General features: G+C 41.0%; 1 protein-coding gene across 6 annotated transcripts in view; it reads left to right on the top strand.

Moving 5' to 3' along the window:
• The window catches only part of rgs19 (regulator of G protein signaling 19), a 34414-nt gene extending 17709 nt beyond the window's left edge, over positions 1–16705 (top strand). For 5 of the 6 annotated variants that reach the window (XM_084366077.1, XM_084366079.1, XM_084366075.1 and 2 more), the window contains 4 exons: positions 8120–8292; positions 9443–9541; positions 10061–10295; positions 13086–16705. In XM_084366077.1, the coding sequence (XP_084222203.1) occupies positions 8120–8292; positions 9443–9541; positions 10061–10295; positions 13086–13274 (696 nt within the window). In that variant the 3' untranslated portion in view covers positions 13275–16705. The remainder of the gene's footprint in view (positions 1–8119; positions 8293–9442; positions 9542–10060; positions 10296–13085) is intronic. The other variant, XM_084366076.1, reaches the window with a different exon arrangement.
• The last annotated feature ends 372 nt before the right edge of the window (positions 16706–17077 follow it).

The raw sequence follows: 17077 nt of genomic DNA on the forward strand, positions 1-17077 counted from the left end.
TTTCTGTTTCCTGAAGATGTTTCACCTCTCATCCACGAGGCTTCTTCAGTTCTAACTAACTGGCGGGTTAAGTCCAGTTGCCTACGATACAGCACTTAGAGATAGGTCTGCACAGGTTTTCAGGATCACCGTAACTGTTTATCATCTCGAGTCTGACCACAGTGTAGAAACAGAGAAGAAAATTGGCATGAATGTGTCTCAGCTGTGCAAAGGCTCCGCTGTTTAACTGCTGTTTAACTTTGAACCAGTTCTCACCTCAAACCGGTTCTCAATTCCCGTCCCTAATTAGAACGTAGGACATTTATCCTTGGAAACGGATGTCAGTGTTTCCCGCTCATAGACTTTAGGTGGGCGGGCTGCCCAGGTGTATTGGGTTGCCTATTACAGCATTTTCCACTTTCATTTTGCTATCCATCTGAGAGCAACTCCACCCGAGATCAGTTAACTGGTGAAAAATCTGCCCTTGCTCCTCCCCTTCCATCTACTGACATTTGCACATGTTCTGCAGAGAAACAGAAAGAGAGAGAGATGTTCTCTAGTATTAAATCCCTCCTGCAAACACACCAGTTGTTAAGTAACCTCTCCTATTTCATGTAGGCCCACTCATGCCAATGTTTCACACGAGCTTGTAAGTGCACCTGGTTGTTGCGATGTCCTTTGGTACCACATTGGTTTTGATCGTTTAGATGGGCCACATAATTAGCGATGAGCTTCATCCGCAAAACAAGACGTGTGTTTTTTAGCGACTTGTTAAAAAAATATTGCCGATAAAGAAAGTCAACAGAGCGGACACATGCTGAGAGAGAGAAACTGAATTGTGAAAGAAGGTATGCTGCCGTTCTGTGGGAAGAACTGGAGGTGCTGCTTGGTTGGGAAGCACCTGGAGCATCAAATACACAGCATTCCTGGAAGTTAAGTACAAAGGGTCAATTTGCTCAAATGACAAAAAAACTCACCTTTTGATGGTATCTAGCCACAGAGATGGAATTTCCTTGTTTTTCCGCCTCCCCATTACGAGGGAGGTGAACAGAAGGACAGAGGACTTAAAATGGCATTTAGAAAAACTCAGCAGAAAGTCTTTCCATTAATAGAATCTGACAGCATCCAGAATAATATCTCAGTCTGGATGACACGCTGACCTCTCTGTAAACACAATATATTTAATTTTGTCATATTAAGTTTTCTTTGTATGTTCCTTGCCTCTCATTTTGGACTAGAAAATGTGTTTGAAGTGTTTTAGTAGGATTGCAACATCCTCTTGAAATGGGCGTGTTGCAGCTTGAATGGTTGTAGTGGTGTTTGTGTGTGTGTGTGTGTGGGGGGAGATTGTGGTGATGGTACAGTTATTGGACACGTGTATGTGGTTAAAATCGGGTGCATCACAGTGTGTTTGTGTGCTGTAACCTTAAATGCACGTGTGAGCAGTTTTAGCTTGATTAAGTGTTACTAGTCACTGTGTGTTTGTGTGTGTTTGTGTCCGTATAAGGAGAGGAGAGGAGGTGAATTTGGGAGCTGATATGGTTTGTCGGCGCAACCCTCCGGTGAAAAACCTTGAATCTGTCACCTCAGAGTGCTGCTAGACTGGATTTATAGACCCACTTACTGTGTGTGTGTTTGTGTGTGTCTGTTGTGAATTAAGAGAGTTTCAGTGTGAAAGCATGGGAGTGTATGTGTGTGTGTGTGACATTTTCAAAGAAAGAGTAAATGAAGAGAGACAGACCAAGAGCGGGAGGAGAGGAAAATACAGTATAAAGCATATGTGTGTGTGTGTGTGTGTGTGTGTGTGTGTGTGTGTGTGTTAAACAGTGCATTAGCAAAGCTTTGGCAGTGTTTAACATGTCAGGACAGGAGTTTGGAGAAGCTCCCCTCCTCCATAAAACATTTCTCTTTCCTGCACTGGATGTGAGGCGTGACTCACTAAAAATCCACCTGCACTGCTGTAAAAGGGGGACTGGGGAAAAATAAGACTCACAAGAAACAAAAACACTGATCTAAACAGATACACAGTGGAACACTGGTCCACTTAAACTTAGTGAATTTACTGTTTAAATGGGTGAAAATGGAAGCAGTGGCAACTCGAGTAACTACAGCTGATAATGAGGAAATTGATTGCCAGATTGATAGTTGATTGCCAGGGACTCCCAAAACAATCACTAAAACATGAGCGTTGCGTACAAGCGACAGGTGTACTGGACCTTGGTCGTAAGTTTGCGGTTTAGGCACTACAGTACTACAACTACTTGGATAGGTTTCAGAAAACATAGTGGATTCGGTTAAAATCACTACGTTACTTCTATAACTTGAGTTATACACATACCTCCGTAAGTAACTTGTGTTATGTGATGTACGTCACTACCTTAGCTACAATAGTAAGATGAAAGATCTCACCATTGGCTTTTTTTCTTTCACACTGGAATTTTTCTCTTTAAATTCCTTAGTTTCACGGAAGTAGTGTTGCACAAGTCAGATATGTTGGAAATGGGCCGATGACAACGAATAATTAACCAGCGTGAGGTGAAGTTAAGATGGTCAGTCTTGATTGATTGTTCAGTAGGGATATCTTTATTTGATCTGCAGGGTTGGGACAGGGGTTGGCGATCTAAGATCCAAGTGTCTTCAGGGAAATCTCTCCACAGTAGAATCTCTTTTCCATGCAGGGTACCTGGATTTTTAGCACGTCTATACTTGTATAAACACATATTTAAGAGTACTGTCTGACATTGAGACGTTTCAAACCTGCTGCAGTTTGACCTTTAGGTTGAGGCAGAATACTTTCCTACCGCCTTGTGTTTCCAAGTGGCACCGCTGTCGCAAAGACAACTAGATCATTTTCCATTTTTCCTCAGAGTAGCAACTACCAACAACATAGAACAGTTTATCCCTTCATTTAGTCCATAATAGAACCATGAAATGGTGCCAGCCTGACTGGATCACCGGTCGGCCTTCACTCTCTGAGACATTTCGTGCCTGGTGGCAGACAAGCACAAAAAAAAGGGTTTAAGGGAACCGATCCGAACTCTGGTACGGTCCTTATTCAATAGTCATACATTATACAATCAACATTTACTTCATAAGGGTATGTTAAGCAAATAACTTGTGTATTGCCAGTTTAAATTGTCTTTAGATCAGCAACAATTAACATACATTGAGCGCAGAAGAATACATGAACAATAGAAGTCAGTCAGCATATATTGACAGTTTTCTTTTACTGTCTTTGTAGAAATCAAAGAATCTGCAGAGGGTCTCCTGCTTTCTTCACTAATGCGTCCAGTGTCCTCAATGACCCTCAGTCGAGAGTGAACTCTGTACTCTTCCCAGTATTCAGCAAAAAAATATGCTACAGTTAACAGAACTCTTACATTTTAGGTTTCTATACTGTGAAATATTAAACCTCAAACACGTACACCTGCACAGACAGGCGAAGAGAAAGTTGTGCTGATTGCCCCCGGGTGGCAAAATTGCAGACGCTTTTACTTGTAGTTGGTCTGTTCTTCACTAGCCTCCTCTTTTTATAGAAAACATGTAACTATGCCAAAGCAAATCACTCTCTACTAGTTGTTTTATGGAAACTTTAATCTCTGAAGTTCAATTCATTTTGTCCTGAGCGTAGTTCCTCTGGGGAGCATGAATATACAGAGTTAGTGCATGACAACCAATAGATTTGATTTTTATATATTATTTTAACATTTTGTATTTGTTTTAAAAGTAAAGATTTTGGTCTGATGGAGGCACCAAAGGAAGAGTCGGGGGGTCTCAAGAATCATCAGAAAAACTTAATTTGTTCATTTCAGTGTCATTTTTCTTATTCAGACAATACATACAAAAGCCAGTACTGTGGAAACACAGGGACTTTCTTGTTCTGTCCCTCAGAGTCTCATTTGTTGTATTTTTTTTTAAAAATACATTAAAATGCTGTCAGTAAACCTAAAAGTTTTTTTCAAGACAGATTTCTACTTAATTACTCGTCCTCTTTCATCTTGTTTTTTCTGTCTCTTGATCTGTCATTGTGACCCCCACCTTTCTGTCACACACACACACACACACACACACACACACACACACACACACATACTCACAGAGAGCTGTTGGCAATCGTGTGGTGAGATTACGGAGCAGTAATCTCTCAGATTAATACTTAAAATGAGCGCTTAATTACTTAAACCCTGCTGGCAGGTGCAGCTGTGTATATGTGTGTATTTATGTGTGTGTCTGTGTGTGTGTGTATTGGTAGATGTAAATGGAGTACACAAAAGCCCTGGCAGTGTCTCTCTCTCTCTGAATTTAAATTTCATCTTGCTGTATTGGCATGGTATGTGAGTCCATCTGTGCCGCCAGAGCATGAGGAGATGACACAGTACAGAGCAGGTGATCACAGAGGACTAATGCTAAAAGTGACCTGGAGATTGTGCATGAAACATTCACCCTTAGATATACAGTGAATTATAGTGTTTGTGTGTGTGGGTGTGTGTGTGTGTGCTCACTACTGGAGCAAACACAAAAACCACACACCTCCAGAAACACACACACACACACACACACACACACTGTAATGATGTCACAGTTTACCTGCACTATTCGAGCAAAGACAGAGGAGCACTCCCTTCCCCTCTTTTATCACCCGCCCCATCTTTTATAACACTGAGCTATCACATTTCCTCCTTTTGTGTGTGTGTGTGTGTGTGTGTGTGTGTGTGTGTGTGTGTGTGTGTGTGTGTGTGTGTGTGTGTGTGTGTGTGTGTGTGTGTACGCGAGAAAAGGCAAGTCTATACAAAAAGTGTGTGTGAATTCATGTGTTCTCGAGCTGATGACTGAACTCGAGAAGGTTCATTACCACTTCAGTTAGAAAGAAAGAAAAAAGAGACTCGGGGGGAAAAGAGATAAAGAAAGAAAGAAAGAAAGAAAGAAGTAGAAAAAGAAAAGAAAAGAAAATAGCACACAGACTTCACAGAAATACAGATAAAGTTAGAAAGAAACAAAGAAAGAGAGAAAGAAAGAAAATAAAAAGACAGGCTAATATGTTCAGTTCCTTTTGAGCACATGTCTCACTTCCTCTTTTGTTCCACGTGAATTGTGTGTGTGCGCGCGTGTGTGTGCGTGTGTGTGTGTGTTTAACAAGATTTGGGTCGGAGTGTTGATCTGATTAAGCTAGATGACATTAGAAAGACTTAGAAACCACACATAACACACACACACACACACACACAAGGCAGTTTACTTCCTTGTCATCTTAACTCTGTTCTCTGTAAATATTTTTTTAACCTTTTATTTATCCTGGTTATGGTTGGCAGGGCACCCAAACTGTTCCTGCAACACCCCGCTACACACACAAACACACACACACAATAACTGAGAATGAAATATATGGCAGTAGACAAAAGTCTTTACTGGTTTTTATGTCGAATTATGACTGTGTTGTATCAGTCAGACCCAACAGGCAGCAGCTTTTTATGAACATGAAAATGTTGCAGGTTAATGTTTTCATTCATTAATTTACCAGCATCAGCGAACATCAAATGCACACACACACACACACACACACACACACACACACACACACGTCAGCAGCCCACTTCTGTCCCCGTGCTGGCAGACAGACACACTCACAGACAGTCGACAGCTGGAGGCTGATGTCAGCTGAGCCGTAGTTTCACCATTTTAGAGAAATGTGAAAATAACAAACGCAACCAATCTAACGATAGCATTGACGTGGAATTATCTGCATCTGTGTGTGTGTGTGTGTGTGTGTGTGTGTGTGTGTGTGTGCGCGTATACGCAACGGCTTACTTTTTCTTTGTCCGTCTGAATGCACCTTTATGTGCGTGTATGCGTGTCTCTGTGTGCTTTTTCATTATGTATATGCATATTTGCTCTCTTTTTGTGTGCACGTCTGTGAGTACACTATGTGCTCATACATGTGTTACTGTGTGCAACCATACAGCATGTGTATATCTGCCCCCCTGCAGCTGTTTCTTCAACTGTTCCTGGCCCACGCCCTACCAAAATTATTAACTTAATTAGATCTTGGATTTCTTTTTATTCTTTGGATTCTAGTTAAGAAGTGGAGCGACTGAGCTTTGCATAATATATATATATATATAAATAGGAAATATACTTTTAAATCCTCCTGCCACATCATCTGAAAATCCAGTGCACCAGGGGCTCAGGCTCCACAGAGCAAAGTTGAGAAACCTGTGTGTGTGTGTGTGTATTTGTGTATGTGTGATCATCTTTGTGTGTGTTGGTGCATGTGTGTGTGATCACAGCTCAATCACATGATGCATCACATTGCCCGGTCTGTCTCCATACCCTCTCTCTTTCACTTCCTCTATTCTACATGGTCTCTCTCTGTCTCTCTCTCTCTCTTCTTCCATACCCGCTCTCTAAATGTGTGAGTCTCTTTCTTTCTACCTCTTTTACTCTATAATCTCTTTTTTCTCATCTTTTATCATCTCTCACTCTTTTCTTATTTGTGTCTGTATAGCTCTCTTTCTTGTAGCTCTGCTGTCTGCCCTTTTGGTTTTTTTCTCTCTCCAGCTCAACCCCCCCTTAGAAACCTCAAAGCAGATTTGAATGTAAGGAAGTTACTCATAACTTTGCCTGCAAGTCACTGAAACTGCTTCTTTATCTAACGGGCACATCTCTCTTTCTTCTCCAGAAAGAAATTTACAATTCAGTTGTTGTTATTGGTATTAATTGTCTGTTTCAGAGAGACGGTATTTCTTAATCAGTCAGTAAGTTAATAAAGTATGCATTTTATCCAAACCCTGCTGAGAGCTTTTATTATTTGACTTCAGATCCTTTCCTGTAAATTCATAATCGTCTGTAAAGGCAAACATGCTACGTGTAGCATTTGACACTGACGCACACGATTGTCACATTAACTGTGCTACCTTGCGATGATTACTGTAAACAAAGATGATCACGTGAAGAACCATTTTTAGCCTCCAACACCAGCAGTGTTGTTCCAGCTCAAGTTTCTCCAGATCCTGACACACATTACAGACTATATATATTGGAACACATTGTTTTTCAGGAGTATGAGAAGTTATCTTCCTTTTCCATCTTACTGTGAGTCCTGACGTTTTACTCCTCGTGTCCACTGGATGCAGCTTTCCGGCCTCCTATTTGACCTGAATGTCCTCTATTGTTAGTAAAAAGCTGACTGAACTTTTCCAAACCTTTGTTATTGTGATTATTTTGACAGAGGTTACGATAATATGATTCACAATTTTTATTCTAACTGAAAAAAAGACTATTAAAATCATGATGATGTGATATTTGTTTAGGTCCGTACCAAACAAACATGTTCCTCACATCTGGAGAAGGAGATTTGTAGGCCAGGGCATCTCTGCAGCTCTACAGTAATGTGCTATTTTGCCACACATTTAACCTTTATGCAGCTTCTGCAATTTGCATATCACGCTTGGCCAAAGTAGCCCTGATTTATAATGATATCTGGAAATTAAGTGAGGATCAGATGATAAATACAGAATGTGTGCAGCAGAACTTTTCTCCTGTCGATCCTCTCTTCATTAGGGTTGCGGCGGTGTGAGTTTTTCATTCAGAAAATATCATGTTTTCATGACATTACAACATACGGTATTGCAGAATTATTCCCAATATTTTTATCAGTTACTTTGCTCCATAAAGGAATGAAAACACAGGATTTTTTGGTCGGACAAAACCTAGGTTGGAAACCACTTAACTACTTGACGGTATACAGTAGCTTCAACTCCACCTGCTACAGTAAAATGCTAATTGTGCATTCATGCATTTGTATTAACAATATACGGATGTAGTATGTATGAATAATACATATAATATACAGTATATAATGATGATTTTTCTGCTAAATAAGTACCTTTAGTACATTTTGCTATTAATACTTTGACTTGAGTTTGATTTTGAATGCAGGATATAAGCCTTTCCAACATGTTATTAGAAATGCCTGTTTTCATTTGCACTATTCTTTTGTTGGTTTGTTTGTTTGTGGTCTCTAAAAACAAAAAATGTACATGTGCGAAATAAAGATTTCAACTTGAGAGAGTATTTTTTATATTGTGGCTCGACCCAACAGTTCAGAGGAAATCACGGTATCTTTCTCTCTCTGTCTCTGCAGTACACGGGTCCGATCCCGGCCGAGCGAGGGGGCGAGCTGGCCATGGGGGGAGGTCGCAGCGAGACCTCTGCACTGAGCGGGACGGGAGGAGGGCGCGGCATGACCACTACCCAGAATTCCCAACGGCCCAACGCCTGCTGCTTCTGCTGGTGCTGCTGTTGCAGCTGCTCATGGTAGGAGACAAACACACACACACACACACACACACACACACACACACACACACACACTGCATTTACACTGACGAGTACACACAAAGGAACACTTGCACACATGTGCACTTGTAATGTAAGCAAACACACGCTGGCAGAGCGGCTCTCTGGTCCTGTTAACACAGCTGTAAAAGACACACAGCTGCCTTATCAGTGTTTCAGTCCACTTCATCATGTCTGCGAGGCTTGAAGAGACCTGAGAACTAAACCTCAGTCTGTGTCACCAGTGCTCATCTGTGTGTGTCCGCTTCCTGGTGATGTTAAAGCTGTCCTTCAGGAGATGGATCCCTTTGACAGTTGTGTAGCATTGTTTGCCTCGTCTCTCTACTGAGTAAGAGTGTTGTGCAGTCGTTAACAGCAGAAGTCGTCATGTTTATGTTCTCTAATTTGCTCTGTGATTTAAAAAAAAAAAAGTGGTGATCACAGGGAGCAGAGAGTTTGGAGTAGAAATGGATTCGCTGGACTTGGCTGGATATTTTCCAAAATATGTTTAATGTTACTCAAAAGGAGCAGATTACTGAGCCTTTCCTGAAGTGGCGTTATCTTGTCTTCACTTGCAACACAATCAGCCCGAGCTGACCGATCACAGTTCCTGTGGTTTCCACCGGAACACTGATGCATACAATTTTTTTAGGAGTCACACGTCGGAGCGTTTGGTCCAGTCTAGCTATGTACACACACACACACACACACACACACACACACACAGAAATACATTGGACAAACCTGCTCACAGTCACACACACTGAGTCTCCAGACATTAGTCAGACAGTAGCTGTACAGTGATCAGGTCTATAAAGTTCCCACAGGGGGAACTAATTATTTATAGCTTTCTCTCTCTCTCTCTTTTTCTGTGTCACCACACACACACACACACACACACACACACACCTGTAGCTGCTGCCATACCCTGCTGTTAACATAACTGTGGTTAGTGTTGCCATTAAATGGGGTAGTAATGCTCTTGTGGCTGATTGTACATGTGTTTATAGCCCTGAGAGCAATTACTGTGCTGTGTGTGTGTGTGTGTGTGTGTGTGTGTGGGTGTGTGTGTGAGTGTATGCATGTGTGTGTGCGTGTTTCCTGTCTGAAAGCCGTTTTATCATGTCAGTCTCACCTTCAGGAATGAAGAGGAGAGACGGAGGCGGAGCAGGAGGAAGAGAATATCACAGGACACCAAGATGGAAACCATACCAAACTGTGAAGCTTGGTTAGTCTGCACTGTCAACACACACACACACACACACACACACACACACACACACACACACACACACACACTCATTGTGTTTGGTTTCAAACTTGATAAAATATTTTGATAGACTTGTGTAGGTCAGGAAACAGAAGGAATTCTTAGATTTTTAAAGATCTTCTCAAGATTTTGAGTATTTTCTCTCGAACAGACAACTAGGTTTTAAGCTGTCTTACAAATCAGGAGGCTGTAATGTTCATCAAACTCAACCTCATTGAACAGTAATGGAGGCATCAAGCAGGGTTAGTATGAGAAACAGAATCCAAAGCATTTAGTTGACTCAGAAACACCATCTCAAAAAATGCTGAGTGACTAAGTCAATTTCCTCTCACATTTCTGTTTTTAGTCAGCAAGCTGCATACAGGGTGTACAGTCTGGATTATGACAGTCATTCAAAAACAAATCAACAAGAAATAGTGAATGAATAAATAAACAAATCAAGAAATTGACAGTTTTTTCCCACTCTTCCTCCCTCAGCACCAAACCCACGATGGAAGAGATTCGGCTGTGGTCTCAGTCCTTCGACAAGCTGATGAAGAACCCGGCGGGTCGAAATGTTTTTCGGGAGTTCCTGCGGACGGAGTACAGCGAGGAGAACATGCTGTTCTGGTTGGCCTGCGAAGACCTCAAAAAGGAAATCAACAAGAACACCATTGAGGAGAAAGCACGCACCATCTACGAGGACTACATTTCCATACTGTCGCCAAAAGAGGTAGGAGAGCTGCTGGTTAAATCAAGTCTCAATCAAACTTTAAATCTCTTGATACATCAGTCATCTTACTCTTCTCTTCCCTGGGACTGTTCAGACTGTTTTCAGGGATGCAGATTCAAGGCTTGTGTCATTGTTTAAATTCCAAAAGATTATGGCTCGTTAATCACTTCAGGATGTTGAACCATCAGGCGGATGTTGCTCAAGGTCTGTTCTCGTGTCTCAGGAGATGAGTTTAATTTAGGGAACTACGATGTTTTGAAAACATTTTCTTTTGAAAGATCGGGCTGATTCATTTTTGTTCTGCAGTGTAGATGTTGCTTCATCTGTGTCCAACATATGACTTTTACAGCAAGATGTGCCAACAGCTATTTCAATAACACTTACTTTGTTAATATTCGTGGTAACAAAAGCATCATTTTTGTTAATGACTATCCATTTCTCTGAGCACATCCCGCTCCCCAGATGATGAACCCTTCAGCTGTTATTCACCTCAGGTCAGGGGTCAGGGTTGTTGCCCTGCTGATTGAGCCAGTGATTACTGCTGGTGGTTAAACTTAGAGATATGTACTGTGGCACACACACACACACACACCAACACACACACACACACACGTGGTAAATGTGTTAAAGTTTATTTTTTATGGTGAGAAATAGGGGGAGCATTATGTGCTGTACTGCTTTTTTTTTTAAAAGTGTGTGTGTGTGTCTGTTGTGTGTGTTTAACAGTGGTTGCTTTATTTAGTATGAGTATGGAGGCTCTGCTCCATCACCCTCGTGTGTGTGTGTGTTGGCATGTTTCGACACTGGTGTGTTTGTATGTACAGTTGTCTGCATGTGTGTGTACAGTGTGTTCACAGGAAGCTATAAACTGCTGCTCTCATCACCTTCTGGCTGTAGATGCTTTTTATAGACACACACACTGAAATACAGAGATATCCAGACGTGTGAGTTTGGCAGAGAAGATGCCTGCCTGGATGTCTGTCTGCATGTCTGACCTTGGTAGGATGCCTGTGTGTGTGTGTGTGTGTGTGTGTGTGTGTGTGTGTGTGTGTGTGTGTGTGTGTGTGTGCGTGTGTGTGTGCGTGCGTGCGTGTGTGTGTGTCTTTTCCTAAATAAGAGCAGAGGGAAAACATAACAGAAAGCTTGTCGTTCTATAAATATCTAGCTGGTGCTGTCGCTGCGGGGCCACTCCAAGTGTGTGTGTGTGTGTGTGTGTGTGTGTGTGTGTGTGTGTGTGTGTGTGTGTGTGTGTGTGTGTGTGTGTGTGTGTCTGTGCGCGCTCCAGCGCTGGTAACTGTATGTGTTCATGCCTCTATGGAAGTTAAGTAATGACGAAAGTGCAGAACACAAAACAACTTTAAACCTTAATCAGCCTGTGACTCCAGTTCTGAGAGTACAGGGACAGATTTATAGACAGTGTGAGTTTTGATTGAGTACAGAACCCTGATCTTTCTGTCCAATCATGAATGACCGAACTAGAAACAGTGAGATGATTAATGGATTGACTGAGATTGAGTCTGTTGGGGTGGGTAAAAAGATCCATTCACATAAGAATCTAGATTTTTATCTCCTATGACTCACAATCAATTCACAAATCTTAAATCAGATTTTTCTAAATGTTAGTTAATAGCGCGATATTGACTGAATGAATAAGGTAGAACTGAACTGGGAGGTGAGTGCACCAGCCGGACAATTTACAGCGCGCACACACGAGTTATTTTGAAGTTCATTTTCAAAAATGGCAGCGGTTGCAAGCATTTCTGTTGTTTAAAGACTGAGTAATTAACTTTGCGAGACAAGCGTGAAGTAGACCAACGTTAACAGAGCAGAGCAGCGATCCAAAATAACAAACGAGACCGGCTGACCAACACACACCAAGCAACTCGGTTATAATTGGTGGTGGAGAAAATAACACTGTGCTCAGTCAGTTTTATTGGTGAGTTGTTTGGCACACAGTATACTGGTGCAAAAGACTGAAAGAAATGCCCCCTCTTCCTAGTCGCTCAACAGAAAATGAGTTCCTAATCAAGAATTGTTTCGAGTCGAAGACCGATCCTGAATCCAATCAGACGCCCAAGAATCAGAATGGAGTCGAATTGTGAAATTGCCAAAGATCCACACTCATATTTCCTAGTTGGTGCTTTTTAATTGTGACGTTAATCTCAGCACACTTACACAAAAAAGTACACAAAAAACAAGTATTTTGAGGACATCTTGGAAATTAAAATGGTAGAGAATGGCTCTGTAGAGAAAACAGCAACAGTGCAGCAGCTTCACTCCTCTGTCGATGTCCAAACAGGATGCATTCAGCCAGTCGTGCTGTGTAGGTCACCTCCTTTTTTGGAGGATACTGGTGTTTTGTGAGTTTTCTAGTGTCTGCATTTCTACTTAAACACCAATACTTAGAGTTTTTCTTGATTAATAAGGCACATTTCTTGGAACGAATCTCCATTTCCCAAAACTCTAAACACAAATGGATAACTGCTCACTCATCGTACCAAACTGAACTCGCCATGTAATCTTACATCAAAGCTAAACTTTGCCTCAAACACAAAGTGAAGTTCAAAAATCTAAATCTTGTGTGAAAAATAAATAGTGTTTATAGTTTTTGTGTCTGTCTTAGTCCATAGATGGTGTTAATGGTTTGGGATCTTAAGTTAAAAGGTTGCAGCGTGTAAGCAATCGAGAAAAGAAGCTGTTATTTTTTGTCTGATGGTAGTTAAAGATGCAGTTTGTCCTTTGACGTGTTGTCGTCTCTCTTCACTAAACCAAACTAAATGTCCCCTCCAGGTGAGTCTGGATGCCCGGGTTCGAGAGGTGATCAACAGGAAGATGCAGGACCCGACGCCTCACTCATTTGAAGACGCCCAGCTACAGATCTACACGCTGATGCACAGGGACTCCTACCCAAGATTCCTCTCCTCCAACATCTACAAGTCGCTGGTTCACGGCGGCTCGCGTACCTCCTCCGAGTCCTAGTCCCACACCGCCCCCACCTCCTCTTCTGATCCTGCACTCACAGGATTGATGCCAGACCATTTCATCGCTTCCCTCACACTCCTCCTCCTCCTCCTCCCAGGACAGAACTTAAAAAGAAATTATCAGACTCTTCCTCCTGAATCCCAAATCTCTCCGATTACTGCCAAGACTTTCTTCTCTCTTTTTTCCCCTCCATACCCTAAACCTTTGGTTCTGCTGCCAACACCTCCTCTCTTCTCGTTTCCTCTTCTCGTTGCTGCTCTCCAGTTGAATCTCCTCTGCTTTTATTCCCACTAGTGTCTCTTTGTTCTCATTAAATCTTCCTTTCCTTTCCTCTCTTCTCTTTTTCACTTGTAAAATTCTTGCGAGTTTCTTGCAGTTAGCAACAACACGAATCAGGATAGGAGTATCTGTCCGACAGTTGTCTGTTGATTCAATCATGAAACAGAATTACATCTTTAAATGTTATATTTTACCTTTTCTTTTTAAATCCATAAATCCATTTTAAAGTGTTATCTTGTGAGCCTCTGAAACAGTAGTGAGACTATCAGAGGGCGTAAAACTTAAAGATAATTAATGAAGATGAGCCAATAACTGATTTCACGAATAGAGTCTGACCGATGATGGATTTTGAGGCCATGATCTTTCTCAGTCTTCCTCAGGAATTTGAACGGCGTCCGGGAGGATGTGATTCAAAGGTCCAGAAAAATCTGCGTGAATGCAGCTCGAGCGAGATCAAACATTATCAGATTTTTGTCACTGATAACGATATCGCTAAATGACATAAACACATATTTTTGATTAGGGTCTCTTCAGATTTGTTTATGAATGAATTGTGGCCAAGAAATGAAGATTGATACTGAAATTCTTTTTATGATTATTGTGGCTTATACGCTGAAACACTAAATTAGCAGTGGGCTCATGCTGACCCAGTGTTAGAGAATGAACCTTCTCACGTAAGTTTGACCAGCATCCCTTAAATTTGGCTAACACCAAGATATGTACTGACTGAGACATTTTACAGTCGAAAAATTATCATGTGCTTTTGTAATTTTCTATTTTTCTACCATGCAGGTGCGTCAGTTTGATTTTCAGCAACACATGTTGTGTTTTTTCTCTTCTTTCATTTCTCTTTTCTTCTGTCCTTTATATTCAGTCTTCTGTCTCTTCTCCTCCCTCATCTCTGCTCTTTTTTCGCCTCAACATCGGAGAAGGAGGCGATCTGGACGTGGAAGTATTTCTTTGGGATATCATATAGTGTTACGTGGAGATGCACATGATTACTTGGGAGATTTGAATGCATTGCAGTGGGAGACATACACACCTGTGCCATGGATTCTAAGTGGATTTTTTTTTTAACCAATTATGACCATACAGTCACCTTTAAGAGCCAATTAAAGGGGATGTCCCCTGACCTCCGCCCACCTCATCGCCTTGTTTTTCATCCGACTGTTTTCTACGTCTGGACTGACGGAGAGGGAAGAAGATGAGCGCCGTCTGATTCCCTCTTTCTCTTTTTTCTTTTTCTATCTTTCAACTGGAAAACACAGGGTGCTCCCTCCATCCCCACCGGCAAACAAAAAGTGTGTTTCTTATTCCTGTTGTTTATTTATCCCCCTCTCGATTTGCTGGATCAATCATTTCACTCCTGTGATAAACAAACGGACGAATGGATGGATGTCACTTCCTTCCGACTACTGATTTACAAACAGACAAGACGTCTATTTTTTCAGAGAAAACTATACGGAACATTTTAACTATGTTGACTTTGTTTTGTTTATTCGGTTTCTCCCACTCTGCCGCCTTCCTGGATTTTTTTTTTTTTGCAAGAAGAGGAAGATTTCCTCTGAGACTGTACTGATCTCCACCCAACGCAACACCACAGACGCCACAGACAGGTGCAATAAAACACTGGAGTTTGGAAAAACAACACACACACATTCATTTACAACATTTGTGTTACTATACTTCATGGGCTCTGTCTCTCCTCCTCGTCCAAACCATAAACCCTCAGTGAGATATGACCCAGTCTACCAAAACAGAAGTAATCTACACCTCAGGTTCAGTGTGGAGTATTTCTGAATGTTATCCGTCTTCTGAAACATTTCTAAAGGCACGATGAACCTCTCTGAGACATAATCATAAAAAATGTGCACACCCAACGAAGGTTAGTAGCCTCCACAGATTGTTTTCTAAAATATACAAATCGCTTATTCACATCAAGAACAATACACCATTTATATATGAACCTTTTGATGTACAGTATTTATGTAACATGTTTTCTTCTTTTAATCGTAATTAATTTAGTGTTGAAACAATTATTCGATTCATTATTTGGTTGATTGACAGCTTCTCAAACATGAACGTTTTCTGCTTTATGGAGATTTGTATCACTTTCAATTGAATTTCTTTGCATTTCAAGACTAAACAATCCAAAAATAACTTGCAGGTTAAGCTGAAAGCTCTTAACTCAAAAGTTGCACGAGACAAAATCTGGAGCTGAAATTTAGGCCTCGACAATATTTAAATTAGCTCATGTGATAATAATTCCCTGCACAGAGACTAGAAGGAAAACTTCTGTATGTGGATGAAGATATGACTGAAATCTTTAAATCAAACTATATGTATATAACTTTATTTAAAGCCAGCATTCAGTGGAATGAAATGAAACTATCTCTTCCTTTTCCACCAGAAGTCAGTACAGTGAAATTTATGCTGCTTTTATGTTATATGGATTTTGACATAACTACTATTTCCAACCTCAAAAAAACTCTTCATACCATCATCTGGTCAATAATGAAACTATCAGGAAGGAGCAAAGAAGATAAACGATCCTCCATGTTCTCTAAAGATCCCCGAGTTTTAAAACAAAAGTCAAAGATGTCCTCATGAGTATAGTGATACAAATAATTACACACACACACACACACACACACACCAGGGTGGCCTACCTGGGCACTGCTGCTGCTGACCTCTGCCTCTGTGACCTCTCACCTTTGACCTCACCACTGTCTGTCGCCCACTCGGACGCCTGCTCCTGATTGGCTGCAGGAGGCCGCAGGGCTGAACTGTGGTTGGTTGATTCAGGAAGAGGGGTGGGAGGAAATCCCAGGTGCAAAAAAATATATATAGATATATTAATGAGAAAACTAATAAAAAAAAAAATACATATATAGAAGAAAAAAGATATTATGTGAGATGGGATGCTTACACCCAGTGCTTCATGGGAAATGTAGTTTGAGGAAAACAAATGTTTGTAGTTGTCTGCGGAGGCAGAAACAACAGATTTTAAAAAAAGAGATGCCTCGTCTTCACCAGACTGGTCACTCAGAATGCATTTATCTTAGTATTGTTAATATTATTTATTTTATATTTTGTTAAAACTGTGATTTTAATTGTACATATATAAACGGAAACCCTTGAACATCCAATGAGAAGCAGCTTCGTTTGTTCCGTGTTTGTCTCAGTGATTTCTTTTTTCTTTCGTGAGAAGTTCCTCACAACAGTACGAGTTCACTTCTTATCAGTACGAGTGTCTCTGCTCGCAATCAAACTGGAAACCTGTCGCTTCGATACGGGAGCCCTGAGGGGAAAGTGAAGAACTATTTTTTTGCTGCCGATGTATTTTCTCAATCTGATCTAAATGTATTATTATGAATTGAGCACTGGTGGAAAAAAAGGTTTTCCCAGGATTATTTTTCCATCTGTTTCCCCCATTTGTGAAATTGAATTAAAAAAAAAAAAATTAAGAGAATTTTTTTTGCATGTGTGAAACCGAGTGGGGGGAAAAAGTTGTAGCAGGA

Source organism: Pagrus pagrus (assembly GCF_965226575.1).
Source record: "Pagrus pagrus genome assembly, chromosome: 11".
In the NCBI taxonomy this organism is placed as follows: domain Eukaryota; kingdom Metazoa; phylum Chordata; class Actinopteri; order Spariformes; family Sparidae; genus Pagrus; species Pagrus pagrus.